The 24,336-nt window shown below is 57.8% G+C and overlaps 8 protein-coding genes and 1 non-coding gene across 9 annotated transcripts in view; 2 read left to right on the forward strand and 7 right to left on the reverse strand.

Annotated features, from left to right (window-relative positions):
* P884DRAFT_282221 (uncharacterized protein) overlaps nucleotides 1-2,747 on the reverse strand; it is a 3,633-nt gene extending 886 nt beyond the window's left edge. The window contains exons 1-5 of the mRNA XM_069443586.1: nucleotides 1,687-2,747; nucleotides 1,153-1,231; nucleotides 1,052-1,096; nucleotides 544-988; nucleotides 30-487 (exon numbers count right to left, since the gene is read on the reverse strand). Of these exons, the coding sequence (XP_069302298.1) occupies nucleotides 30-487; nucleotides 544-988; nucleotides 1,052-1,096; nucleotides 1,153-1,231; nucleotides 1,687-2,733 (2,074 nt within the window). The 5' untranslated portion in view covers nucleotides 2,734-2,747. The remainder of the gene's footprint in view (nucleotides 1-29; nucleotides 488-543; nucleotides 989-1,051; nucleotides 1,097-1,152; nucleotides 1,232-1,686) is intronic.
* Nucleotides 2,748-3,256: 509 nt separating this feature from the next.
* On the reverse strand, nucleotides 3,257-3,562 carry P884DRAFT_188736 (uncharacterized protein; the record flags this gene model as incomplete). The annotated part of the gene is made up of 1 exon (XM_069437381.1): nucleotides 3,257-3,562. One exon carries the CDS (start codon nucleotides 3,560-3,562, stop codon nucleotides 3,257-3,259), a length of 306 nt encoding a protein of 101 aa, XP_069302299.1.
* Nucleotides 3,563-5,297: 1,735 nt separating this feature from the next.
* On the forward strand, nucleotides 5,298-6,338 carry P884DRAFT_274548 (uncharacterized protein; the record flags this gene model as incomplete). The annotated part of the gene is made up of 2 exons (XM_069442737.1): nucleotides 5,298-6,270; nucleotides 6,301-6,338. The coding sequence occupies 2 exons, from the start codon at nucleotides 5,298-5,300 to the stop codon at nucleotides 6,336-6,338; spliced, it is 1,011 nt and encodes a 336-aa protein (XP_069302300.1).
* Nucleotides 6,339-6,635: 297 nt separating this feature from the next.
* P884DRAFT_266491 (uncharacterized protein) lies at nucleotides 6,636-8,613 on the reverse strand (the record flags this gene model as incomplete). Its single annotated transcript, XM_069442033.1, has 6 exons — nucleotides 6,636-6,950; nucleotides 7,164-7,446; nucleotides 7,637-7,824; nucleotides 7,953-8,202; nucleotides 8,325-8,465; nucleotides 8,528-8,613. The coding sequence occupies 6 exons, from the start codon at nucleotides 8,611-8,613 to the stop codon at nucleotides 6,636-6,638; spliced, it is 1,263 nt and encodes a 420-aa protein (XP_069302301.1).
* A 1,063-nt stretch (nucleotides 8,614-9,676) lies between these two features.
* On the reverse strand, nucleotides 9,677-9,758 carry P884DRAFT_t12. The gene has a single exon. It is a non-coding gene; the product is annotated as a tRNA-Ser (tRNA).
* Nucleotides 9,759-10,348: 590 nt separating this feature from the next.
* Nucleotides 10,349-12,603, forward strand: P884DRAFT_282224 (glycosyltransferase family 15 protein). Its single transcript, XM_069443587.1, has 5 exons — nucleotides 10,349-10,756; nucleotides 10,836-11,234; nucleotides 11,295-11,381; nucleotides 11,440-11,824; nucleotides 11,912-12,603. Exons 1-5 carry the CDS (start codon nucleotides 10,473-10,475, stop codon nucleotides 12,251-12,253), a joined length of 1,497 nt encoding a protein of 498 aa, XP_069302302.1. The 5' UTR covers nucleotides 10,349-10,472; the 3' UTR covers nucleotides 12,254-12,603.
* A 444-nt stretch (nucleotides 12,604-13,047) lies between these two features.
* Nucleotides 13,048-15,668, reverse strand: P884DRAFT_326699 (dihydroxy-acid/6-phosphogluconate dehydratase). Its single transcript, XM_069445489.1, has 6 exons — nucleotides 15,280-15,668; nucleotides 15,174-15,194; nucleotides 14,955-15,052; nucleotides 14,872-14,879; nucleotides 14,667-14,774; nucleotides 13,048-14,564 (listed from the first exon to the last, which is right to left on the reverse strand). The coding sequence occupies exons 1-6, from the start codon at nucleotides 15,442-15,444 to the stop codon at nucleotides 13,063-13,065; spliced, it is 1,902 nt and encodes a 633-aa protein (XP_069302303.1). The 5' UTR covers nucleotides 15,445-15,668; the 3' UTR covers nucleotides 13,048-13,062.
* Nucleotides 15,669-17,398: 1,730 nt separating this feature from the next.
* On the reverse strand, nucleotides 17,399-18,894 carry P884DRAFT_282226 (uncharacterized protein; the record flags this gene model as incomplete). Its single annotated transcript, XM_069443588.1, has 7 exons — nucleotides 18,291-18,894; nucleotides 18,089-18,133; nucleotides 17,950-18,025; nucleotides 17,874-17,914; nucleotides 17,803-17,829; nucleotides 17,465-17,591; nucleotides 17,399-17,427 (listed from the first exon to the last, which is right to left on the reverse strand). Exons 1-7 carry the CDS (start codon nucleotides 18,438-18,440, stop codon nucleotides 17,399-17,401), a joined length of 495 nt encoding a protein of 164 aa, XP_069302304.1. The 5' UTR covers nucleotides 18,441-18,894.
* A 122-nt stretch (nucleotides 18,895-19,016) lies between these two features.
* On the reverse strand, nucleotides 19,017-20,290 carry P884DRAFT_274553 (uncharacterized protein; the record flags this gene model as incomplete). The annotated part of the gene is made up of 2 exons (XM_069442738.1): nucleotides 19,017-20,069; nucleotides 20,150-20,290. The coding sequence occupies 2 exons, from the start codon at nucleotides 20,288-20,290 to the stop codon at nucleotides 19,017-19,019; spliced, it is 1,194 nt and encodes a 397-aa protein (XP_069302305.1).
* Between the last annotated feature and the right edge of the window lie 4,046 nt (nucleotides 20,291-24,336).

The raw sequence follows: 24,336 nt of genomic DNA on the forward strand, positions 1-24,336 counted from the left end.
GTCGATATGAGTGGGAAAAGAAAACATACTGGCATCGGTGTAGCCCCGTGCGACCTTCTGCAGCGTATCCAAATCGTAAAAGATGAAGCTCTTATCCACGCCGACGGATGCGAGGAGGCGTCCGCCCGGATGTACTGAGAGACCTGTCACGGCACCCGCATGCGCTTGGAAGGAGGCAGTCTCGCTGCCGCCGTCGAACACCTTCACGGACCCCTTGGACGTCGCCACTATGACCTTGCTGCCGGTCCAAACGGTGGCCGTAACCGGCTCGCCGATATCGATCGTCCTCTCTACCTTGTTGGCCTGAATCGAATAGATGTCGAGCTTGCCGTCCAGACCGCCAATCGCCGCGTAGTCGGACTCGATGCCGAGGGACGAGGCTTGGGAAACGGCCAGGTCGGCGTACGCTACCTGCTGGAGAGCAGCAACTTCATCGGAGCTAGCCCAGCCCTGGGGAATGGGGCGCTTCTTGCGGCCCTTCATTAATCTGCGGAGAGTCAGCGTGGGTCCGCACGGCTTGCGGGAGATTTCAAAGCCACGTACTGTTGTTGCAGCTCTTGGACGTGCTCCACCAGGTTCTGGGGGAGGCTCTCGCTGTCGACTGCCATGGCATCGCCGTTCGCCGCGCCAGCCGATGCCGGCGTAACGGTGAGCTTGGCGAGGGCCTCGCGTGCCTCATCTCGCTCCTTGGTCAAGCGGGCAATGACACGCACGGCAGCGTCGTGCTGGTAGAGCGCTGTTGCCAATTCCTCCCTCGTCCGCGCCAGCTGTTCCCTTGTATTGTATGTCTCGAGCACCAGCGCGTCCCACTCGTCCTGGAAAGCCTTGAGGAGCGACGGCAGGGAGGTGAAGTTTGGAGGCCGCGGCCGAACCACACGGCTCGTCTTGACATCAAGCAGATCTTCGGGGTCGAGTTCTTCGTTGGTGCCGGGTTCCTTCCCGTTCTCTTCGATGTACTTGAGGATCAGGCGCTTCTCGAACACGGTGCCTGAGAATATTTGTTAGACAGGGCAATACCGCCCAGTCGGGAGCGACAGCGAGGCACACGAACCTGTCTTCCTCGACACCACGGGCTCCTCGGGAACCTCGCCTGAAACTGCACCAATTGTCAGCTTTCCGACTCTGGAGACGCTATCCGAGATGTCAACGTACGTGCGCACAGCATCTTGATGTTTTGCGCGTGTTCCTCGAAGCTGATCGGGTCTGCTTGTTCTGGGTGCAAGTTCCCCAACTTTTTGGCAACTGGCAACTACCTACCTACCTAGCCTGTCGCGCTGCAGCACGGGCACGAGCCAAGCAGTACTAGCAAGGCTCCACTTGGAAAGTGCAGTGGCCAACCAAAGCCTCTTTGCTTCCGCGTTCCCGTTGTTTCTTCACCTGCAACTGGCCGAGCTTCTTGGTTCCTGCGTAACATCCAGTCAGGTAATTTACTCGGCAAGAACTCATCGCGGTTCTCAATGGCCACGAAGGACGAGGATCGCGGAAGCGTAGCGTATTAAAAAGAATCCACGAGGTATCGAATCTTTCCAACCAGCTGATATAATTTTGGACAATATCAGTTCTATGAGCGCTTGCGACGGTGTGCTTTTGCATTCGCAAACTCTCGATTTCGTCTTGTTATTTATTATCCACGACAACACTTTTCAAATCGGTGTTTGAGTCCACCGATGATTCTCTTGCTCAGACCGCAATGCTTCCGCTCATCACCACGACTGCCGTCCCTCCCAGGAACAGCTCCTTGATCTTGACCTCCCCCGAATCCTTGTCCTTGAGCGCGACCGTATCCACAACAATGTCGCTGCGCCTCCCCATCTCGACTCCTTGCGTGATCTCAAAGCGCGCCCCTGTCACGGCCTCGTTCCTGACAGCCAGATAGCTCGCCAGCGCGCACGCCGCGCTGCCGGTAGCAGGGTCTTCGAAGCCCAGCTCCACCATCCTGGCCTGGATCTTCCACGAGCGGCTGCCGTCGTCCGCGAGGGCTCCCTCGTCTGCCTCCTGCCCGCGCGGGACGTAGTAGTACCGCGACACGAAACTGTCGTGCCACTCGCCTTGGTCCAGCAGCTCGGGCACCTTGCCAAAGTCGATCCGGCGGGCCGGCGTGACGCGGGCCAGGTGCTCGAGGCTCGGCAGCCGGACGAGCACAAAGGTCATGCCGCGGACGATGCTCACGACCGGGGCGGCCAGCTCGGCGGCGCGGATGTCGGCGTCCGCCGACAGGCCTTGCCGGATGGCGTCGGCCGCGGCGCTGGCGAGGGGCCCGGACGGCGACTCGAGGATCCCGCCGAGCGTCCGCTGGTGGATGTGCACCGCGTGCGGGATCGCCGCCCTCACCCTGCCCGGGCCCCGGCCCTGGTCCTGGTCCTGGAGTGACTCAATGCGGATGGGTCCGGCCTTGGTCTGCAGCGTGTCGACGTGGCCCCAGCCGAGGTGCTTCAGGACCAGGTAGGCCGAACCGATGGTCGGGTGGCCGGCGAACGGCAGCTCATCCTCGGTGGTGAAGATGTCGATCTCGCGGGCCGTGACGCTCCTGTTGGGTTCGTTGTCGAGCGTGTGCAGGAAGACCGTCTCGGAGAGGTTGAACTCGCGCGCGATGCGCTGCTTGGTCGACTGATCGATGCGGTCGCGGAGAGCGGCCGGGACGAAAACCACGGCGAGCGGGTTGCCCACGAAGCGGGTGTCCGTGAAGACGTCGACGGTGACGAAGTCGAGCTTCGAAGAGTCGTGGCCGGCCATGATCGCGCCGAGTGTTGCGGCTTAAGGGGGTGCAGTTTTTGGGATTACCTGCTGTGATCCGACCAGTGGACAGAAGAATCCGGCGATGACGGGCAGATTTTGCGTGGATGGATGACGGTACTTGATCAATTTGGACTTGACATCACATCTTCTGAGTCACAGAACACCCCGCTCGGGGAAGTGGGGTTGCCCTCGTCGACGAAAGGGCGTTGCCGACCATGCAGAGTCACCCGAACTGGCAATTCTTCTCCCGATCCATGAAGTCGGGCCGTCGCAGGATGTATGTACTGTACATCCAGACATGTCCACGTACGTCCAGTTCTCTACATAAGGTACCATCTCCTGAGTCTCAACACCCCCCTTTTTTCAGTTCTGGTGCCCACTGGTCCACTCACCCCGTTCTTCATCCGCGCTATCATTCTGTTTCGTTTTGCTCTTTCTCTTTTCTTTTCCCTCTCTTCTCTGTTACCTTCCCCCCTCCCCCCCCCCCCTTCCCCCTCTTCATCCTCTTCCCTCACTCCACCTACGCCAGCTCACACGTGCCGGCCACACACTCCAACTCAACCAACTTTTGCTTGACCAAAACAGGGGCGTGTTCGCTCTTCAATCCCCAATTGCACATTCCACTCGCGCCGCACGCGCCGGCCATGTTGTCGCCCACCTTGAACGCGGCCTCGCTCTCAAACTTGACGTTCACCACCCCTCCGGTCTGGAGCACGACGGCCTCCTCTAGGGTCAAGCGCAGGCCAAAGTCGGTCGTGATCCCGCTCTGGTCGCCGTCGGTCCCGTCCAACACCACAAATGTCCACTTGCCCTTCCGGGTGTCCATCTCGTCGCACGTGTTCACCGAGCCGCCGCCGCGCGGGTCCGCGCCCGCGTAGGCCAGCCACCAGACGGTGCAGTTGACGGCGCTCGGGGCGAAGGCAGCGTCGCCGAAGCTGGTCTCCCCGAGCACGAGGGTGTTGGGGTCGCGGATCCCGAACGAGAGCCGCGAGTACGGGTGGTTGGCCGGATAGCCTGACGAGGAGTGCGTCGAGAGGCGGGTGATCTGCCACGGCTGGAGGAGGGTGGTGTTGAGGGCCAGAACCGCTGCCGCCGCGGTGCCGGTCAGGGAGAAGAGAATGGTGAAGAGAGGGAGCGGGTTGCGCATTGTTTGTGACAAAGGCGAAGTACCAGTCTCCTTTATGTAGGTATTTTGCGTTGGTGTGGTGAATAACCTGGGTTTTTTTCCTGTTTCCTCCTGGAAACAACGGATCAGTATCGCAAGTAAGTTGCCTCACATCTAGTTTTCGAAGGAGGATTCCACTTTGACGCGTCTGCGGACGCGTGGTTCACCCATCGGTGCGGTTTATACTACACTTCTCCCCCGACGGCGAAACTGCTGCGTAGGATAATGCGCCGCCCTGCCCGACATCACCCTGCCCACGTGCGCCCCGCTCGCCGCCGCCGCCAACGAGGCCCTGCTGCAGCACGTCGACACGTACGTGCTCTACCTGGACGACGACGCCAACATCAACGTGCTGTACACCGACTCCGACACCACCAACTCGTCGTCTCAGGAGGAGGAGGAGGCGGTAGTGTGGCGGACCACGGCGCCGGCCGCGACACGGACATTGCGTGCCTGACCATGGCGACGGCAGTCCGCAGCGCGGTCGGGGAGGAGGTGCCGCTGGAGGGCCCTTCGGACGGCAGCCCGGTGCTACTTCCAGCGGGGCGGGCGCGTGGTCGAGGCGCGGCTGGGCCGGGCGACGCAGGACTGGGTCGTCAGGGGGACCGTTGCCGATCCCATGATTAGACTCGGGCAGATCGACCTGTTTCATGTGTGTATGGCGGTTATGAGTCAATTTTTATTTCTTTTTTTTTTTGTTTTTCTGGTTTGTTTTGTATAATTAATCTAAAAAGGGAGGGGAGGGACGGAGGGAGGGTCTTCTTCGTTCCGCTCCGCATCCGTTGACAAGGTTCAGCGCAATGGATAAGAGCACTACGCCTATGAGTAATTCGTATATACGGCTTGTCCACTTTAATTACCTGCCAATCTGGCCTTCTTGGATGTCGTCGGAAAATGGGCTCGCGGTGTAGGCAACTTCGGAGAGGCACATTCAACCCCCGAAACCAAGGGTTCAGTGCGGGGATGGGATGCATAGAAGGCTAGTGTATTCGAAAAAAAAAAAAAAAAAAAAAAAGAGAGAGAGAGAGAGAGAGAGAGAGAGAGAGAGAGAGAGAGAGAGAGAGCCCATTGTTCTGTGATGAGGATGAGCTTGTGTAGGTTGTCCATGACAAGAAGCAGAGGCATTTTTGGTTGTTCTCGTACAATAAAGACAAAGAGTTCACATCAACATTGCTTTGCTAATAAGACCTTAGTTAACCACAACAAAAATCAACCCGTGGCCAGGGTAGGGCCCTTCCATGAGGCATAGTATAAAAACATGAGACCAAGGCTCCTTTTTGCTGCCGTGGTCATGTCGACCGGCACAACTCCGTTGTTTGCCCCTAATTAGGTACGACAACAAATTTAATTATAGAGTAACTACCTAGCCTTCTTCTTCCCTTAGAAACCCTCAACCATGGTCCTTCAGTCTCCAGAGGCGGCTTTCATAATTCTATCTGCGCTCTCGCCCTCCCTTGGAGACCACCTTGCGCTGGCGGGCAAGCTCCGGGCGCGGATCGGATCCAGCAGAGGCGCGAAATGGGCTCTGGGCGTCATCGTCTTCGCCCTGCTGTTCGTCGTGATGGACCCCTGGATGATCCTCACCGGCCGAGACACCGCAGGAACCCCATATAGCCTGCTCGGGGTCACGCCCGTCTGGTTCGACGACGAGATCACTCACGCATACCACGCCGCCATCGGCCGCATAGCGCTGCTGGGCCCGCAGCTCGGCGGGATCCCCGGTCTCGTCGACCCGCTCCGGGCGTACCATGACGCCTACCTCACCCTGATCGATCCGCTCCGGCGGTGCGTCTACCACCGGGACACCGGCATCCCGGACTGGTACGGCGTTCCGGCCACGTGCTGGGGCAGTCTCGCCGTCAACAGGCTGCGGGCCGCCCAGCGGCTCGTCCGCGCCCGGCTGGGCGGCGATGACCCGCTTCCGCACGCGACCGCGGCGTTGCGGCTGCTCAAGGCGAGGTTTCGGTTTGCCGCCGGCGGCGCCGCGGCGGCGGTCGAAGCGGCCCCGAAACACCCGGCGACGACGGCAGGACAGCAGACTCTCTGGGCTTGGCAGCAGGCCGTCCTCTCGAGCGCCTGGGGGGAATGTCTGCGGTGGCTCGGGATTACCAAGCGGGCCGCGGCTCTATCTCTGTCCCTGTTTCGGTTGTCCTGGAAGTACCGGAACTGGCTCCGCCCATTCCTTCCAGTACTCCTCAAGGCCAGCCAACTCGGAGAGTGGGCTGCTTCGCACCCGGCACGGGCTATTATGACCTCCGCTGTCGTCGCTCTCCTCCTTGTCTCGGGAACTGTCATCTGCTACGTCTCGCCTGACAGATTCGAGAGATACTGGTTAAGCAAACAGAGAACAGGCGGTGGCAAACGCCAGCGTAAGAGAGTTAGATTTGCTGTATAATTAGAGAACATTGAGCACGAAAGTTCTCAATATCTGAGGTAATTATGGTTTAGCTAGGTAGGTTTGTTTGTTTGTTTCTCGGCATGACTTCTTCCTAGAGCAGTATTAATTATCACGAGTAATTATGGTTCTCAACGGCCGGAAAAATTAAGATGTAAACGAGTAGCATGCTACTTTGTCAGCAATTCAATCCTATCTAATTAATCCATACTTGAGGAGTGTACCACAAGTCTCATCAACGGTGAACCAGGCAGCCCTTCGTCGCAACCGACCATCAAGCCCACCTCAACAATTCTTCCTCTCGTCGAGTCGACCCGGAAGCCGGCTATTTTTTTTTTTTCACACGTAGATGTAGCACAGCTCGCCGCCCAGACCGCCCAGCTGCTCGTTCAGGTCGACCAACTTGACGGGGGGCGCCGTCCAGCCCAGGTCCACAACCAGGTCGCTGACGTTGACCGCCCGCCTGTGCGTCGTCATCGCGGCCGCCTCGTCCTCCAGGGTGGCGGCCATCAAGGGCGGCATCGGCATCGCGTTGGTCCCCGGGACGGCTTGGACGCGGTTCTCCGGGTCCTGCATCTGCCAGATCCACCAGACCCGGTCGAGCATGCCGTGGTGGAAGTAGAAGAGCGGGTCGCCGGGAGAGCAGTAGAAGTCCTGAACCCAAGGGGGGAGGGGAGGTGAGAACCATGGTTAGCAGAATTGGTTGGCAATCTGGGAGTGCTGCGTGAGGGCCAGATAATAGTTTGCACAGTTGACTAGGTAGTGGACACTTCAAAACAATCACGGGACCAAAAAAAAGGGGGGGCCGGGGGGGGGAATAAATAACAAAAATCAAGAACAAAAAATATTCAAGAAAAGGCTACTTACGCCGCCCGGGTCGCCACCGATGAGGTAGTGGCCGGAGCTATGGAGACCCCACGGGTAAGGGTCCCCCTTGAGCTGCGGCATGCCCATGTAGCGGTTGTAGAAGCTGTCGATATCCGGGTTGTCCATGATGGCGCTGTAGGTGTAGTTGGCGCGCGCGCCTCGGGCCGAATACTTGTTGACGTCGCGGCGGAGGCACCGCGGGTTGGAGCCCAGTCCGTCCGCCCGCGGGTTGCGGGGTATGTCGTGGAAGAGGCCGCCCTTGGGGCCCAGCGAGACTACCATGCTGTTGTTGTGCGCATCCTCTCTGTCAGTTTTATGTAACGATGTAACCGAGGAAACAAACCCGGGCGGAAGAGGCCAGGGGGTTAATTAAGAGAGAAGAAGGGGGGGGGGGAGAAAAAAAAGGGGGGGAGAAAAGGGAGGGGAGAGAAGGGAGGAGCAAAAGGAGGAGGAGATTGTCAGCTTGAACTCACTCTCTGAAGGGGCCCTCGGTGACACAACCGCCACCACCAGCCGGAGGAATCAAGTTATACGGCTTTGGGAAGGGCTGGGGGATGCCGGAGTAGTTGTACGGGCCACCGTTACCACTCATGCTGCTGTCACTGCCGTCAAACAAGGGTGTGTTAAGGGGGTCGTCAGCGTAGCGGTCGTAGTTCATGTACTAAATATAAAAGGAAACGAGAGAAAGAGGGTCAGCCAGTGGGACAAAACAGAACATAACAACCTTCTAAAGGCTTTTTTTTCCTTATTTTCCAAGGCAGGGGAAACAAAGGGTCATGTCACTCTTACCGGCTGGTACCCCTTGTAGCCGCACTCCTCACGCAGTGCCTTCTCGTAGGCGTGGATGAAGTACCGGTGGGCGGCAAATAGGTTGGTTGGGCTGTGCAGCTGGCCTGCCATGGTCATGTGCGTCGCGACAAAGTCGTCGAAGCGGCTCAGGGCGCCAGGGACCTCGCCCTCGGGAATCTTGGAAGGTTTGGACTGGAGACAGAGGACGGCGCTGATGTACTCCTTGCGCTCGTCCACCGAGAGGTCGCTCCTGTTGGGCGTTTATTAGTCAGTCAGGCCAGCCAGCCAGCCAGTCAGTCAGTCAGTCAGTCAGTCAGTCAGTCAGTCAGTCAGTCAGTCAGTCAGCCGGTATGGCATGGCCTCTGGTCGTACCATTCCCTCCGGATGCCCGCATTCTCGAGAGTGCAGTTGCTGTATTTGGCCGGGCGCTTGGACATCCATCCCTCAACGTTGGGCATGATGGACTCCTCGAGCTTGTCGACTTCGTCAAGGGGGAAATCCGGGTTCCGGGGCCTGGCGGCATGTCAGCCGGGTACAGAGACGAGACGGTCTTTGGGCGTGACAATATTGCCTACACGTTGGGCTTCCATCTCTTGTGCACCGGGTTCGCGCAAGCTCCGGCGAGCAAGGACAGGCTCGCGAGACTCTGGATCCCTCGCATGTCGAAGGAGGCCGCGGATGGGCTACGGTCCGAGAAAGAGAAGAAAGAAAAGATCCAGAGGAGAGTACCAAGGGTAGAGAAGAAAAGGGAAGTACCAGTTGCGTTGGTGAGCCCCGGACCTGGTTAAGCAAAGAGCTGTTCTACTTCATAGATGGCCTTCATCATATCCATATATATATACACGTAAATAGGCACGCTCACCCACGCAGGCACATACACATATACACCCACGCGCGCGAGCACATAGGCACACATCCCCGTACAACGTACACTCTATTCCTTGGAAACTTTCTTCATCGCTCGAACGTTCGCATTTCCTCCCGGTCTATCTACCGTAGGCGCTGTAACGTCAGCTTATTGATATTGTGGAGTGCCAGCAGACAACCAATAACAGGACCTTGTCATTTGGAAGCACTAATTATAATATAAGACGTTTCGGCGAGGGGGGACCCGACGAGGAGATCGCAGCTCTCTCCGGGAGCTGCATCGGCCTAGTTGGCCAATGGCTAAAGGCAAAATTCACTCAACGAGAAATGCGTCTTGGTAGATCACGCTTGGCGAGATAGGGCGATCGAGGAGTCCAAGACGGATAAAAAAGGCCAGTCGAGGGCGCCGTCCAATCGTCGTCGACGGCGCACGCTCGGCCATTTGAACCGGGAATCCCGCCCACTGGATCGAGCCGCGGAGCCTGCGATAGCACGGCATTAAACCCCGGGGCCGGCATTTGCGAGCAGTAGCCTCTGCACCCGGGCGGGTCACGGGTCGGCTCTTTGGCCCGTTGCAACGGGGCGTGACTGCTGCTCGCACTCGCGAGGGCCTTTTTTTTTTTTTCTCCTATTGACTTCTGCGAAGGCGTGGACCGCTTGAATCTCACCTTCCCCATCATTTAAAGATGGTTAAAAAGAAGAAGAAAGACAAGAAAGACAATGAGGAGAATGAGAAGAGAATACAGTACGCGGCTCCTTGTACGATGGACGCCCAGAGGATTGTACGCCCATACAAACAAAAGGAGGGAGTTTTCCGAAACTGAAAACATCATACCAAAAGATTTTCGCTCTAAACTCGACGTGGGCCTGATTCGAACAGGCGCTCCCGAAGGAACAAGATTTCTAGTCTTGCGCATTAGACCACTCTGCCACCACGCCTCATTATTGACCCCTTAGTTATGATTGGGTGTTATGGGGGGTGTTGGTATACATATATCAAAGGTATCTTTCCAGAATGCTCGGCATGTGAAACAAAGAAGCTTTTTCTTTTTTTTTTTTTTCAACTTGCCTCCGGGTTTGCTTGCTAGTGTCAGTTAAGAGAAGGGGAATGGCATCCCTATACAAGAGTATCACATGCTTTCCCAATGCAGGAATTTTGGTGGATTACGAGGTGACGTACTGTACAAAGTACGAAGTTCCCTCCAATCGAAAAAGCAGCACGCAGAAGAAGCCCAAATTGGGAACTCAAGGCACCAACCAAGTCGCCAACTGATCGCCAGCCGTTGGTCAGCACAGCTTGATTGAGTCCCACTTGCCAATCATACCAGAACAGGGCACTTCAGACGGTCCAGCCCAGTGGAGGCCAAGGGGCAACCCCCGGCGCCAAGGGTACGTACCCCTTTTAGGTGGCATTCTCTCTTGCCGCCAATCTTTCTCCTGAGAAGAGCAAACCAGCAAAACCGAGACCAAGCGGGAAAGAGCATTGGCTCGACCCGGGAACTTTAGATTCGGAACCTCTCAACGCTAAACCTCCTCATGTCGCCCGGCCAGAGTCGCATTCGCTCGATACACTCGTGAGATCACTCGAATCATCCCGATTCCGCTGCCGACGAGGCTTGTCGCTGGCTGGCTCTCCGTCCGGCACCCGTCGCGATGGATCTCCTCCGCCGCGCTGGGAGATTCATTCCGGCGAGGCGCAGTCCTCTGCCTTTATCAGACGAGAAGGGCAAGCTACGGCCGCGAAGGACTCTCGCGTCGCGCTTTGCCTACCTCAGACGGCCGCTGAGGTTGAAAGGAAACTCGACCATCTCGGTGCCGCTGGGCGTCGTCATCCTCTTCCCCTGCATATTCGTTATCCTCATCCTGGTGCTGTTCGTCCGGCACCCGAGCTCAACAGGACGGGCACTCATGCCCACCGGCGCCCCGCCGGCAATAAGGTGAGCTTCTGCCCGCCATGCAGCCGCGCTGCGGTCCCCTTATGCAGGGTGCAGGACCCCGCTGACGATGACGCTGCAGGAAAATCAGCGAAAAGCATGACAAGGTTTTCGTCACGGGCTGCCTGCAGCCCGACACCAGCAAGCCCCGTGCGAACGCCGCCTTCGTCGTCCTTGCGCGGAACAAGGAACTCGACGGCGTGATCCAGTCCATGAAGTCGATCGAGCGCCACTTCAACCGCTGGTACAATTACCCTTACGTCTTCCTCAACGACGGAGACTTTGACCAGAACTTCATGGACACGGTCAGAAATTACACCTCGTCCTCGGTCGAGTTCGGCAAGGTCGGCCCGGATATGTGGGGGTATCCCGACTGGATCGATCCCAAGGTGGCCAAGGAGGGCATCAACAAGCAGGGTGACGATGCCATCATGTACGGCGGCATGGAAAGCTACCATTTCATGTGCCGCTTCTACTCGGGGTGCGTGCCGTAGCCGGTGGTGGTTTCTCAAAAAACGGTGCGATACTGACAGTCGCACAGTTTCTTCTACAAGCATCCCCTCCTGGCAAAGTACGAGTGGTATTGGCGCCTGGAACCCGAGATCAAGTACTTCTGCGACATCACCTAGTGAGTTGTCGGCGCCTTGTCTCCAATGCAACTTCTAGAGACGCTGACAGGCCTCCAGTGACCCCTTCCTCGAGATGATCGCCAACAACAAGACTTACGGCTTCACCATCGCGGTCAAGGAACTGCGCGAAACCGTCCCCAACATTTTCCGCTACGCGTCCGCCTACAAGCGCCTCAAGGGCTACAAGTCGCAGGGTCTCTGGGAGATGTTTGTCGAGCCGCAGCCGGAAAAGAAGGAAAAGGAGAAGCTGCCCGAGGAGGCGCGGCGCACCGAGCCAGCTCGCCTGCCTGACTTTGACCCGGAGGCCATGGAGGGTGAGAAGTACAACATGTGCCACTTCTGGTCCAATTTCGAGATTGCCCGCCTCGACTTTTTCCGGAGCAAGGAGTACGAGGAGTTCTTCCAGATGATGGACCGCAGCGGCGGTTTCTGGATGGAGCGTGTACGTTTCTTCATTTATCCCCCGTTCTCTCGATCTCTCTTCCCATTTTTCCCGCGCTCAGGACTGACGGACTCGTGCTTAACACAGTGGGGCGACGCACCCATCCACTCCCTCGCCGCCGGCATCCTCCTCTCACCCCGCGATATCCACTACTTCCGCGACTTTGGCTACCGCCACACCACCATCCAGCACTGCCCGGCCAACGCCCCCGGCCGCCAGCTCCCGCGCGAGCCCTGGCTCGAGAAGACGACGCTCAACGAGAAGGAACGCATCGAGGAGGACCAGTACTGGGAGCACTGGGACGAGCCCCAGGAGAACGGCGTCGGCTGCCGCTGCCGCTGCGACACGGACATTGTCGAAGTCGAGGGCAAAGAAGGCAGCTGTCTTCCCGAGTGGGTCGACGTCGCGGGCGGATGGGCGAGTCCCTAAGTCAGTCGTCTCCTATGTCCGATCGCGCCGTCACCGATGGGTGAGCAGAGGGCAAAGGGAGACGAGTAATAAAAGTGCCAAACAAAACAGAGGACGAAAGAAAATTAAAACAAGTTAAAGAAGATGATGGATAGCGTCTTGCGCGTTACATGCGTGCGGTCTAGACGGTAATAGCTTTGGTTTGTCTGGTAGTCGAAGGCGAAATTCGACGACGTGCCTCTTGTTATGTGCGCGCACGCGCGCGTGTGGTGTATCTTCGGGGTTGTCATGGGCATGATAATCGGGTCGGGGAAAAGGGATGCGAGGGCGGGAATCATAGATCAATATCATTATGGATACTAATTGACGACTCTCCGTTACGTTGATCAGCCTCCCCTGTATTTTTAGTATTGCCTCGCGTATCTATCTGTCTAAAGATGGCGCCGCCCCTGCTTTGTGTGAGTTCGAGGACCAACAGACAGATAACTAGCAGCGGTAACTGTGATGGGTTGAGATCCATGCTGTGACCTCTTTTTTCAATAAAACCCCGTCTACCCGTCCGTCTACCGTCATCTATGTAATGCATACTTGCATAGCGGTCTCATACTTTGATGCACCGTGTGGTAGGTAGCCAGGACAACCTCTCTACCCAGTCATTGGAGATGATGAATCCCTTGCCCATCAACCCCCCCCCCCCCCCCAAAAAACCCCTTTTCCCCCCAACCTGCCATCCCCACAAGACCACAACAAAGAAACAAGGAAGAAAGGAGAAAAAAGAAGAAATGAAGAAATGACCAATTGTTTGTTCTTTGGCCTTTTTTCCCCCCTTTCTACCATGCCGACTCGCCCACGTCCGTCACGGCCCCGTGGCTGGCATCGCCGACCAGCCGGGCGTACTTGGCCAGCACGCCGCGTACGGGCTTCATCTTGGGGGGCTTCCACTCCTTCCTCCGGCGGTCAAACTCGGCGGCGACGGCGTCGGGGCCCGTTCCGACGCCGGGGATCTCGACGACGTCGATGCGGTTGGCGACGGCGTCGATGGTGACGACGTCGCCGTCGCGGACGAGGGCGACGGGCCCGCCGACGGCGGCCTCGGGGACGACGTGGCCGACGATGAAGCCGTGGCTGGCGCCGCTGTAGCGGCCGTCGGTGACGAGGGCGACGTTGCGCAGCCCCGCGCCCATGATGGCGGCGCTGGCCTTGAGCTGCTCGGGCATGCCGGGCCCGCCCCTGGGGCCCTCGTACCGGACGATCAGGACCAGGTTGCCGGCGTCGGGCCGGATGGCCCCGCGGGCGAGCGCGTCGCTGAGCTCGTGCTCCTTGTCGAACGTGCGCACCGCGCCCGTGAAGGACAGGCCCTCCTTGCCCGTGATCTTGGCCACGGCGCCGCCGGGCGCGAGGTTGCCCCGGAGCACCCGGATGTGGCCCGTCTTCTTGATCGGGTCCGACAGGGGCCGGAGGATCTTCTGGCCCTCGGGCAGCGACGGCCAGTCGCGCACGTTCTCGGCCAGCGTCTTGCCGGTCACGGTGGGGACGGACCCGTCGATGAGCCCGTGGGCGACGAGCATCTTGAGCACGGCGGGGGTGCCGCCGACGGCGTACAGGTCTTCCATGTAGTGCCGCCCCGACGGCGCGAGGTCGGCGAGGAGAGGGGTCCGGTTGGAGGTGCGGTCGATGTCGTCGAGCGTGAGCGGGACGTCGGCCGTGTTGGCCATGGCCAGGAAGTGCAGGACCGCGTTGGTGCTGCCGCCGAGGACGATGCTGACGACGAGCGCGTTCTCGAACGCGGCCCGGCTCATGAGGTCGCGCGGCCGTATGTCCTTCTCCATGCACGTGCGGATGGCCTCGGCCGCGCGCTCGCATTCGCGCCGCTTCTCCGCGGACGTCGCCGGGAAGGACGACGATCCGGGCAGGGTCAGCCCCATGGCCTCGATGGCCGTCGCCATCGTGTTGGCCGTGTACATGCCGCCACAGGCGCCCGCGCCGGGGCACGCGTGCCTCTCGATGTCTTCCATGACGTCGCTCGGGGTGGCGTCGGCGCCCGAGGGCATCTTGCACTTGGCCTCCAGGCGGTTGTACATGTAGGCGCCCGAGGCCTCGTAGCACGTCGAGATGTTGATCTCCTTGTCGAGGAGCGAGGAGTGGCCCTTGCGGATGGTGCCGCCGTAGATCATGAGGAAGGGCCGGTTGTGGCGGGCAGCTGCCATGACGACGCCGGGCATGTTCTTGTCGCAGCCCGGGATGCTGATGTTGGCGTCGTGGCGCTGCGCACAGGTCACCGTTTCGATACTGTCGGCGATGATCTCTCGCGTCTGCAGCGAAAACTTCATCCCTGGGCCGCGAGTGAGCAACCTATCCCTAGCGAAGCCAAGCCGCTTCCTCCCTGATCGGCCGCGGGGGGGAGGGGGCGAGAGGGGTTGTCCTCCTAACTCACCGTCTCCGCCCATTGTAATGCCATCCGAGACGCCGATGGTGTTGTACTGCCACGCGAGCATCTTCTGCTGCTCGACCGACTTCTTGACGATGTTGCCAAGTTCGAGCACTTGTCCCCCCGGTATTAGAAGAGGAGGGTACCTCCATAGGGCTCAGCAGAAAAGAGAAGAAGGGGGGGGGGGGGGGGTTGTGCGGGGGTCACTCACGATGCGTGCTACAGGCTCCCAAGTCAGTCATCCGATGTTCGGTGTGACCAGCCAAGCGCGGGAGAGGAAGGAACAAGACTTACTTGCACGGATTCCCTTCCCACCACACGGTCGCGATGCCCACCTGGGGCGCATTCTTCATCATGTCCCTGTTGGGAACGCCGGCGGCATAGAGCATGGCCTAGAAAAGACGCCATGTCCATCAGCCCATCAATATCTCGGCCTCCTGCCGGTCATCTGGAAATTGAGGACCGGTGCTCTACTCGATCCCTTGAGCGCAACTCCGCATCTTGCCGCCTTACCGCGCTCACGGCGGGAAGCATCTGGGGACGTCGATTGCCAACAGCCGGGGCAAACCAAGAGGGAGGCGTCTCTTCATGCCTCGCCGGACCTGAGGAAGTGGCTTACCTGGGCACCGGGGAAATCATGTCCTCTCGTCAAGACTTGGGACCAACGGTTGAGGGGACCCCCGGGCGGAAGGCAGTCGAACTGGAGGTAATCGCCAGGCTTGGGCAGGTTCCGATCGGGATGGTCATTCTGGCCCACCGGGGCCTCGTTTGCATGAGGAGCCATGCTGATGGAAGAGGTAGGGAGTCAGTATTGTTGATTAGGTCGTTTTTTCTGTAAGAAAGCGATCACCGGTTTGGGGGGCGAGCGTCGATGAAGCGCGATATCAGCCCGACGACCTAAATAAAGCCGTTTGGGGGAAGCAAGGAGCAGTAGGGGTGCAGATGATATTCACAAGCTTGAGATGGTAGCCACTCTGTCTGTGACGTCTATGTTGTGTTGTTGTTTTGGGGGGGGAGAATGTGACGAGCAATGCGGCAAGCAGCGGATAGGCAGATATTCACAAAGTTAGCCGGAGATGCCGCGACAAATTCCTTCGGGAGCGAGCTGGCGTTTCACGTCTTCCCCGGGCAGCAACCGGAGGGGCGACAGCTTGATCAGGGACCTCTAACCGTTCGGTTGCTTGTACCCAGCAGCAAGCAGCCGGGGAAGGCGGGGGGGGGGGTGTGTGTGTGTTCCGGATGACGAGCTCCATCCAAGCTTCTCGGGTCCATCTTTCGGTGAGCAAACCCTGACGACAGAGATGAACCTTGACCGCTGTCCGTCACCAGAGCGTTTGGCCGGGATTGGCTGTCCGGGTCTGTGGAGGCCGCTAGAATCCAGCTGGAAAGTAGCCAGATCCCTGTGGGAAAAAAAAGAGAGTCCCACTCGGAAGTCAGCACAGCAACACCAAGTTGATGCGCGCCGGTAACGGTCCGATCAGAGACAGGTCGGCTGCTTATTCTGTACTTTGTCAAGAACGGGCTCCGGAAATCGCGTCTCGTTGGGGCCCTTGATGCCCTTGATGCGACATGCGTCGAGAGAGGTGCAGGGCGACGTCGGTGATGTCGTGAAGAGACAGCGAGGTGCCTGCTGCAGGGCGAGATTCGACCAAGCGGAAAGGCGCCGAGTCGCCGCCGGCTTCGGCTGCTGCGCGCGCCGCAGCTGCATCACCGCCCGGCAGCAAGCCGAGCCAGCGGCGTCATTTTAGCGCGAAAAGAACGACTTGCCGGCCTGTCCACTCCTCGTCGGCTTTACTTACGCCCTGCTGCGGCATTCCGTAACTACACGTGGTTGGCATGGGATAAAGCCCCAGGCCGACGGATAGCCCAGGCAACGTAGGTATGTATGTATGTATGTATGTATGTATGCATGTATAGTACGTGCGCAGTACGCAGTGTTGCGTCATGTACGGATTATGGTCCTTCCTGCTACGGAGTAGTGTTGGCGCTGCGAATTGCGTTTCGGTAAAGTAATGTATGCCGACGTATCCAAGCTGTAAAAATTCCATGGTACGAATCAGGCGCTGAAAAATACGTGCTCCGGCACGGGGGGACGATGGACGTCAATTCCGCTGTAACTATGTACGGGTTACATACAGTACGGAGTAGCTTATCGGTGGTTGCACCCTTGCAAGGTGCCACAACAGCGGACCACCTCAGGCACCGCACATCTTGGTCCAATCCAAAGTGACACTTCAGCACCTCCTCTCTGAGCTGTATGTACTTACGCTACTACGTGGGTGTTGGATTAGAACTACAGCGCCTCAAGTGAAGGTGTCAAAGCGTGCCCTAAAGTGAGTATACGTGTACTGTAACAGAGACCCTCAGGGCAGAAACTTTCACCGGTAATCGTCAACCGAGCGCTGCGGGGTTTGGGTGATTCCTGTGACTGCCCCAAGCCCCATTATGACGGATTGGAGATGCGCTGATCAACAAAGCGATTGTCCACAAGACACAACAGGCCAATTAGGGATTGGGAGACGAGAGAATAAGCGATGGGTCCATTTTCTCCTTTCTTTTCCTCCGTTTCCTCCTTTTCTTTTCCGTTTTTTTTTTTTTTTTTGCTGTTTTTTTTGTCCTCTCCGAGCGGGCCCGAGAGAAAGGAGCCGAGATCACGCAGACACACTCTCTTGGTATTCCAGGATTCCAAGGTTGCATCGAAGAATGCAACAACAAATAGAGCCGCTGCTTCTGTCATGTCAAGTATCCGCCAGAAGCGAGACTGCGACTGTCCAAGTTTGTACATACACTACGGGGTAGCTTACTCTGTAAAGTAGTGTCACTCCGTGGAACGGCGTCTGGACCACTTGACGGCATACGATTCGCACTTGGCAAACTCTGAAAGTAGTTGTCATTCATGCTTGCAGGTCCCATCTTCCCGGCCGCTTTTCCCTGGATCATACTTACGGCGTACACTACAGGCTATAGCGGGAACCTTGATGGGTTGGAATCGGACGCCTGAAGAGTATCCCGAGTAATGAGTACACCATACGGTCTATACAGTACCGTTGTAAGCCGCACCGGGGTTTCGCTTTCGAGGAAGCCAGGCTCAGGTGAGTGATTGATAATCACAGGTCCCAAACTGGGGCAAGCCCAGACGTACCCCTAGTCGTGGTAGTATGCCAGTGCGCTAGTAGGTGTCCTATGTATGTATGTACGTATCGTCCTGCGTACCCTTGTGTGCTTTATACTTCCCGAGTGGTCAGTTGAAGCTACTAGTTAGTTATCTCCAACTCCCGTCGGTGTGAACCGGGTTTAGACCGGCCACCTCGCCTCAGTCCCGGGCCGAAGGATGTGGTTGACAGGGGCACAGAATACGGATTACACTAGGTGCAGAGCATGGCGCATCCAAGCTGCATGCATTCAAACATGCAGTAGTTAGGTCTCACTACACTAGTCTGAGTACTAGCAGCGTAAGCAGTGTAGAGACATGCCTAGGTATGTACACTAGGTACTAGGCTGATAAGGTACTGCTGCTCGTGCGAGACTTGACCTTGGCGCCTTTGCGCAATACAGTACAGCCATGCAGGCAGACAGACACACATACACCAGCCAACTACAAGTAGGCCGCCAGTTGACCTTGCAATGTGCCCCTTGGCAACTGATAAGAATTGCTACTGCACGTAATAACAATTCCGGTCTTAAAGTTCGAAGCAGCCGGCCCACAACTCCCCCTTGCCCTGTATGTCCGCCCTGAGCTAGCTCTTCCGGTCCATTCAATCCATTCAATCCATTCAGCATGCCGACCCAATCCTCCACACCGCATCCCCTCCGAGCTACTGATAAATCCAGGACGTTTGAATTGGGTCAAGCAGAGATAAGCAGGATAGGGGTGGAAACCATAGATCGTGAAGCATTTGCGTCCTGGTCGTCCTCATGATACCGTTCGTTTCCAACCAAAACCTGTCGTCGTCGTGACTTCATCCATCGTTCGACCCCACCCAACCCTTTGTCAACCACAGGGGAGAAAGCAAGGGGTTAGCAGGACCCCAACCACCAACCGAGGGTAAACTGTGCCTCCGGCGAAGCGGAAGGCACACAGAAAAAAGCCTAGAGCATCATCGAAGACCATGCCAAAAGAACAAAGGTAAAAGGGTCAAAAGAAAAAAGAAAAAAAGGAAAAAAAAAAAGGAACCAAGACATTGCCAAGTCAAAGGACCATCCCAACCCGCTTCCCACTTGCCCCCTCGTCATCTGAACATCGTGAACCCACCCTCTCCCCCTCCCCCTCCCCTAGCAAAAAAGCACGGATCTTCCCAAACGAATCGTCAAGAAGAGAACAACATCCGCACAACGCACGGTATAGGCAAAAAACGCTCAGGCCATCCCCAGCCCGACTGCCCCTCTCTCCTCTTCCATCCGCCTGACCATCTCCCTCTCGCTCGGACACCTCGGGTTCGCATCGATCCCGAGGATGGCGCTGATCCGCGTCCTATCCGGCTTGCCATGGTGACCGCTGCCGCCGCCGCCGCCGCCGTTTCCCGGATGGTGGACGACGCTGCCGCCACCGCCACCGCCGCAAGCCGAGTATGCCTGGTCCTCCGGGCTACCGACCGGGGTGATGGGCGTCTGCGCTGCGATTCCCAGGTTCGCGATGCTGCCCGCGCCGGCGCCCCCGGCACATGGGCTGTTGCCGCTACCGCTGCCGTTGGGGAGGGTGCCGTTGCCCGCCGGGGTCCCGCGCCACGCCTGTTCGAGCACGAGCGGGTTGGCGCCGGGGCCATAGTCGGCCGCGACGGCGGCCCAGAAGGACGCGCGGTGGGCGTTGTAGGCGGCCGTCAGGCGCGCCATGTCTACCGGGTGGCTTGCCACCAGGCCCGGCGGGGCGGGCAGGCCGTTGGCAGACAGAGGGGGTGGCAGGGCGGAGCAGTCCAGCCGGAGGTTTCCGCGGCCGGGGCCGTGGTGGGGCGAGCCCCCACCGGAGCCGCGCGCCGAGGGGTTGGCGGCATCGCGGTAGCCGGCCGAGCCTGACGAGTTTGTTGATGACGCCTGGGCAAGGCTCATGGATGCGGGCTTCGGAAGGATGGTGGGGAGGCGGGGCGAGTGGTTGTTGGGGGCAGTTGCCGACATGATGCTGGGAAGCTGGATGCCGCCCGGACTGTTGGAGCGATAAATCGAATCGAGAGGAGAGACAGACCTGCTGGTCGCCCCACCGTGCTCGCGGATAGGGGAAGGCATCGAAGTCTGGAGGACCGGCGAGTGACTGCTGTTCGAGGATCCCGACGACGTTGAGGTCGTGCGCCTGCGGCGATTGCTGCCGTGACTAAGCTGGTGGTAATGAAGGCGGCATGCAAGCTCCGTTTTTTTTAGGTGGGCGGCGATATGCTTATACGGCATCTTTTGCATACGCGTTCGGAGAAGATACGCTTCCTACGCGCGGTGGCTGTTAATTGCTTGACCCTCGTCCAGATTATTCCCCCCTCGTTCAAGACCGGGGCTTCGCTGCATACCTCGTCTTCGCTCCAAGCTCGCCCACCGCCAGTCGAAGCCGCTTTCCTGTTCTTGTTGATGCCATAGTCGTGGCGATCTACGGCATCTGACCTGGGCGTGTACGGAGCGTGATGCCCTGTCATGTGCATGGTCGGAGACATTGTGACCCAGGTTTTCAGGTGTCTTTCTTGTCCCAGATCCTATTCTCTGAAGGCCCCTTCGAGTTCCACTGTCGTCCCAGACGATACGTATCAGGAACCCGTAGTTAATGATGGTTGAGAAAATCAAGGTAGTGGTCGTAAAAAAAGAACAAGCAGAACTAGCTGCTCAAGAACTGAAGTCGACTTGTTTCTGTATAGGCCGCGTGGGGGTGGATGGAATACTCCGCAGCGATGAGCGTTTGACGATGCCGAAGGGCGAACAGGTCGTAGGTGCTCGTTATGGGAGAGTGAGTAAACCAGTCATCGAAGAATGGACTCAGGGACGAGAACCGAGTCGAGATGCTCCAAGGGCGTAAGAGAAACAAAAAGTTCGACCAGGCGACGAGATTCAGTATAATAGACCAGATTATACCGTTCAAGAATCGAAATAGTTCTCCCCTAAAAGAATGTGGGCAGCCAAGCTAGTTGGTAACAACGAAAGAGCGACAATGTTAGCTGCGAGAAGAGAAACAGGAAAAAAGAAAGGGGCACGCGCAACAGCGTACTGATAGGTGAAGAATATCCACAGATGGACTCGGTGGGTATGGAAGTTAAAGAAGAAGAAGCGAGAAAAAAAGAAAGAAACAAAGCATTTGCGGGGGAGGGAAGAGAGACAATGGATAATAATGCATGGTATTGCTGCATGACGTCCGGCTGAGGCTCATCCTGTCCCGCAAGGCGGACCAAGGGGGCGGGGGGACACACACCCAGGCCTGCGGCCTGTTACAGACCTATGTGGAGACACTTTCCGGGAGGAGAGGGACCGGGATGGTGGTTACACTGGGCTGGACGGGGTATGTTTGTAGAGTTGTGCAGGGGAGAGAGACGAGGTGGTCGACCCGCAGGCGGCCCTGCCAGGCCCAACCGGCGCCGCGATCACGACGCGCTGGGTATAACAGAGAGAAAGATTCCGGTTGCAGATACAAAATGCTGTTGGGGACTGCGGCGCGCGAGAAGGCCGCCGTTGCCCGGCGTGCTGAATCACAGAGCGAGATACGTCCGGATCATCCCGACAACGGTTGACAATCCTGGACTCGAAACGGGCGTGCGCTAACGCGCTCGGCCCCTGCTACCGCATCAACCAAAGCGAAGGTGCCCGGTAGAGGACGGTTCCGGGTGTCAGGGGTCTGGCGCAAAGTCATGCTCTTGCCCAGACAGGATCGAACAAAACTCCTTTCGACACCCCGCGGCGATACGAGGGCAACGCTTGTTGTCCTGAACAACTCTCGTTAAGACGTGTCCCGATCTCCCCTTCCCACCCTGGAAAGAACAGTCGGACAAGTCAAAAAGCTGACTCAGTGATAAACGGCGGTGCATCACCACCGACGGCAGTTGTGTTGAGCCTGAGCGTCGAAGGCAAAGAGATGGGCGGAGTCAAGAGGAGAGATGGGCGGAGTCAAGAGAGGGGATGCATGTTGCAACCCTCTCTCACCATTGTCCGTCGTCGAAGCTTCGTACGGTCCGATTCTGACCGATTCAGAAAGCTCTCTTGCCACGGGTAATCGTGTAAGCCGAAAAGCGCGTTAGCGCCGTGTGTGTGGGCTTGCAGTCTTGCGACTTGGCGATGGTTGACAGCTCGGAACGCGAGGCAGCAACCTGCGCGAAGGTTCAGACTCGGTCCAAAAATCGAGGAGTAGCGAGGAACAAGCAAGCGACTTCTGGGTACGCATCGTTTCAGCCCTGTCTCGATCTCATCCAGTATAGCACGCACATAGAGGCCGCTTCGATCGGGCAATCTCCCGGGTCACCCCGGAGTATCTTCGAGATGCCGGCATCTGGGGGACAGCTTTTTTGTTGTGTTTTGGTTGCGGGAAGGAGGTCTGTGTTTGACTGGTGTTTGACACGCGTGGCCGTTGCCAGCCGTTTCCACCAAGTGTCAGAGAACTACCCTGGTGCCTGCCCGTCATGCTTAATTGGACGGTCTTCTTTGCTCGCCCCGCTCTTGGCCGATGCCTCGATCAAGGGATCAAGGGGTTGCTGCTATGGACAAACACTCACGGTACTGTGCTCAACAAAATAATTAGTCGTCGTGATTTTGATTGAAGCATCGCTGCCAGCGCGTTGATCGTTCGGAATCAAGGCCCGCCGAGGCGTTTTCTTCGCGGTGACAGGCCCTACGCCTCCCGCAAAATGCCATGTGCCATCGGCAGATATCCGCTTGGTCAGCCTATGTGGATGTCGCTGCGGATGCGTTTGCTACCTCTAAAAAAAATAAAAATCTCGATATGCCTCGAATTCTCATAGCCAAGGTCAGACGGAGGCATTTCCATGATCTTGGCCGATGAGAGAAGGCGTGGAGCCGCCGACCACATGCGCCGACCGCTGGCTTCTGCGCCTGCAGGAACAATGTCATGCCTTGAAGCAGGTCGGGCTTTCGGGTCGTATCCAATGCTGTCCAGGGTTCTCTCGCCTTGTCAATTCTCGGCTGTCGGCCCCCGGCGATTGGGTTAGAAACAATGTCATGTTTCAACGGGATGAGATGTCAAACCAAACGAACGGAGCGGATGCGGTCGCCGAGCCGAAGTCCACTCAAAAGAGAACGGAATGAACATACATAGGCTGCGACGGGGTGCGCTGGCTCAAGCGCGGGGCAGCGGGGGTGAGCGGGTCCCTGCAAAAGCCTCGGGTCCCAGATCCGGGCCCCTCAAACTCGCTAACCGCTTGCCATCCTCAGCCGTGTCTCAGGCCTTGCCATATCGGGCCTCCCCACACAAGCCCAGACCACCCCTCGGCCACCCCACCCGCAACCTCAACTCTCCAGCGCGGCGACGACACTGGACGACGATGAAGCGCCTCGCGGGCCAGACTGCCCGCCCTCGGTACGCCGGCCCAACAACTAGGCCCGGTCATATCTGTACGAGTTCGGCCAGGAACCGGCCGAACCGGTCTCAACCGAAAGATTGCCCGATGACGGGAGGCTGATGCAGCCCTCAACCTTATTCCAGCTCATCGGACGACAAAAAAAAATAAAAAAAAAAAAAAAAAAAAAAAAAAAAGGGGGAGAGAGAGAGAGAGAGAGAGAGAGAGAAGCCACCAAAAAGCAGACCAATCTCTCCCCTACGCATCGTGGACGAGAAAATGACCTGCCTTAGCATTCATCTTGGGCCGGGCCGGGCCGATCACTTGCAGCTCGAGATGTGTCCGAATTACTCCCGCATGCAAACAAACCCCTCCACCACGTTCTCCTGGACGGATCGTATCTGTTCCTCGGCGCTTATTCCGACCCGCAGAAGGCCCTTTCTGTGAGACCAAGGCTTGGGGATGCAGGTGGCAGCGCTATGCATGCAGCCTGAGGGCCGTGTGCGACTGCTGGCCGTTAGAAGGGAAGTGCACCTTGTGCATGTGCGGGATAACTACCTCCATACAAGACTGGGCACCGCTCAGAAGAATGTGGGTTTGAGTGTCGCATTGCCATTTCGTCAGAGAATTGGGAATGCAGCCTTGGGAGTTGACTCGGACGAAGCAACCCGTACTCTTCCCTGCAACTGCCAAATACTAGGAAATACATAGGTATCCAGAATATCCGAAGGCTACTCCGGAGAGAGGGAAGGATCCGTGTGTCGATCCCGGCTTTCACCACCGCACCTGGCAAGTCTCTCGACTCCATGAAGACGGACTCCGCCCTGTTTGGCGTGCTTGCCTCTCGCCAAAAGCTTCCCAATCCAAGCTGCCCCGAGATGAATAGGACAGATAGCGCCTGAGTGAGCCGTCCTCGTCGATAAAGCCTTTGACCCGAGGCAACGTGTGACACCAGCCGGCCAGTCAAAACTCTCATTGTCCTGCCTTTCGCGGCCGAGAGCCACGGCAAGGGGATGCGGCAAGGCGCAGTACATCACTAGGCCGACGAATCAGGTATTAATGTATTTCGTACAGACATACCTCGACCTGGACGTGTTTGCCACCGACCAGTTTCACCAGCCAATAGCTTCAGCCATCACCCAGGCGTTTGTTGACCCTCCTGTCTGACCTTCCCGCTGACCTTCCCGCTGCCGATCTCATTCGAGCCG

The sequence above is a fragment of the Thermothelomyces heterothallicus genome, assembly GCF_042370625.1.
Source record: "Thermothelomyces heterothallicus CBS 202.75 unplaced genomic scaffold P884_scaffold_1, whole genome shotgun sequence".
Classification (NCBI taxonomy): Eukaryota; Fungi; Ascomycota; class Sordariomycetes; order Sordariales; family Chaetomiaceae; genus Thermothelomyces; species Thermothelomyces heterothallicus.

What these genes read in the sequence shown, in the direction of transcription:
- P884DRAFT_326699 (XM_069445489.1), bottom strand. Translation starts at nt 15,444, where the DNA reads ATGGCTCCTCATGCAAACGAGGCCCCGGTGGGCCAGAATGACCATCCC. An exon ending in ATGATTTCCCCGGTGCCCAG is followed by an intron (nt 15,195 to 15,279) that starts GTAAGCCACTTC and finishes CGACGTCCCCAG; the next exon opens with ATGCTTCCCGCCGTGAGCGC. An exon ending in CATTACAATGGGCGGAGACG is followed by an intron (nt 14,565 to 14,666) that starts GTGAGTTAGGAG and finishes CTCGCGGCCCAG; the next exon opens with GGATGAAGTTTTCGCTGCAG.
- P884DRAFT_282224 (XM_069443587.1), top strand. Translation starts at nt 10,473, where the DNA reads ATGGATCTCCTCCGCCGCGCTGGGAGATTCATTCCGGCGAGGCGCAGT. An exon ending in GGCGCCCCGCCGGCAATAAG is followed by an intron (nt 10,757 to 10,835) that starts GTGAGCTTCTGC and finishes ATGACGCTGCAG; the next exon opens with GAAAATCAGCGAAAAGCATG. An exon ending in TACTTCTGCGACATCACCTA is followed by an intron (nt 11,382 to 11,439) that starts GTGAGTTGTCGG and finishes ACAGGCCTCCAG; the next exon opens with TGACCCCTTCCTCGAGATGA.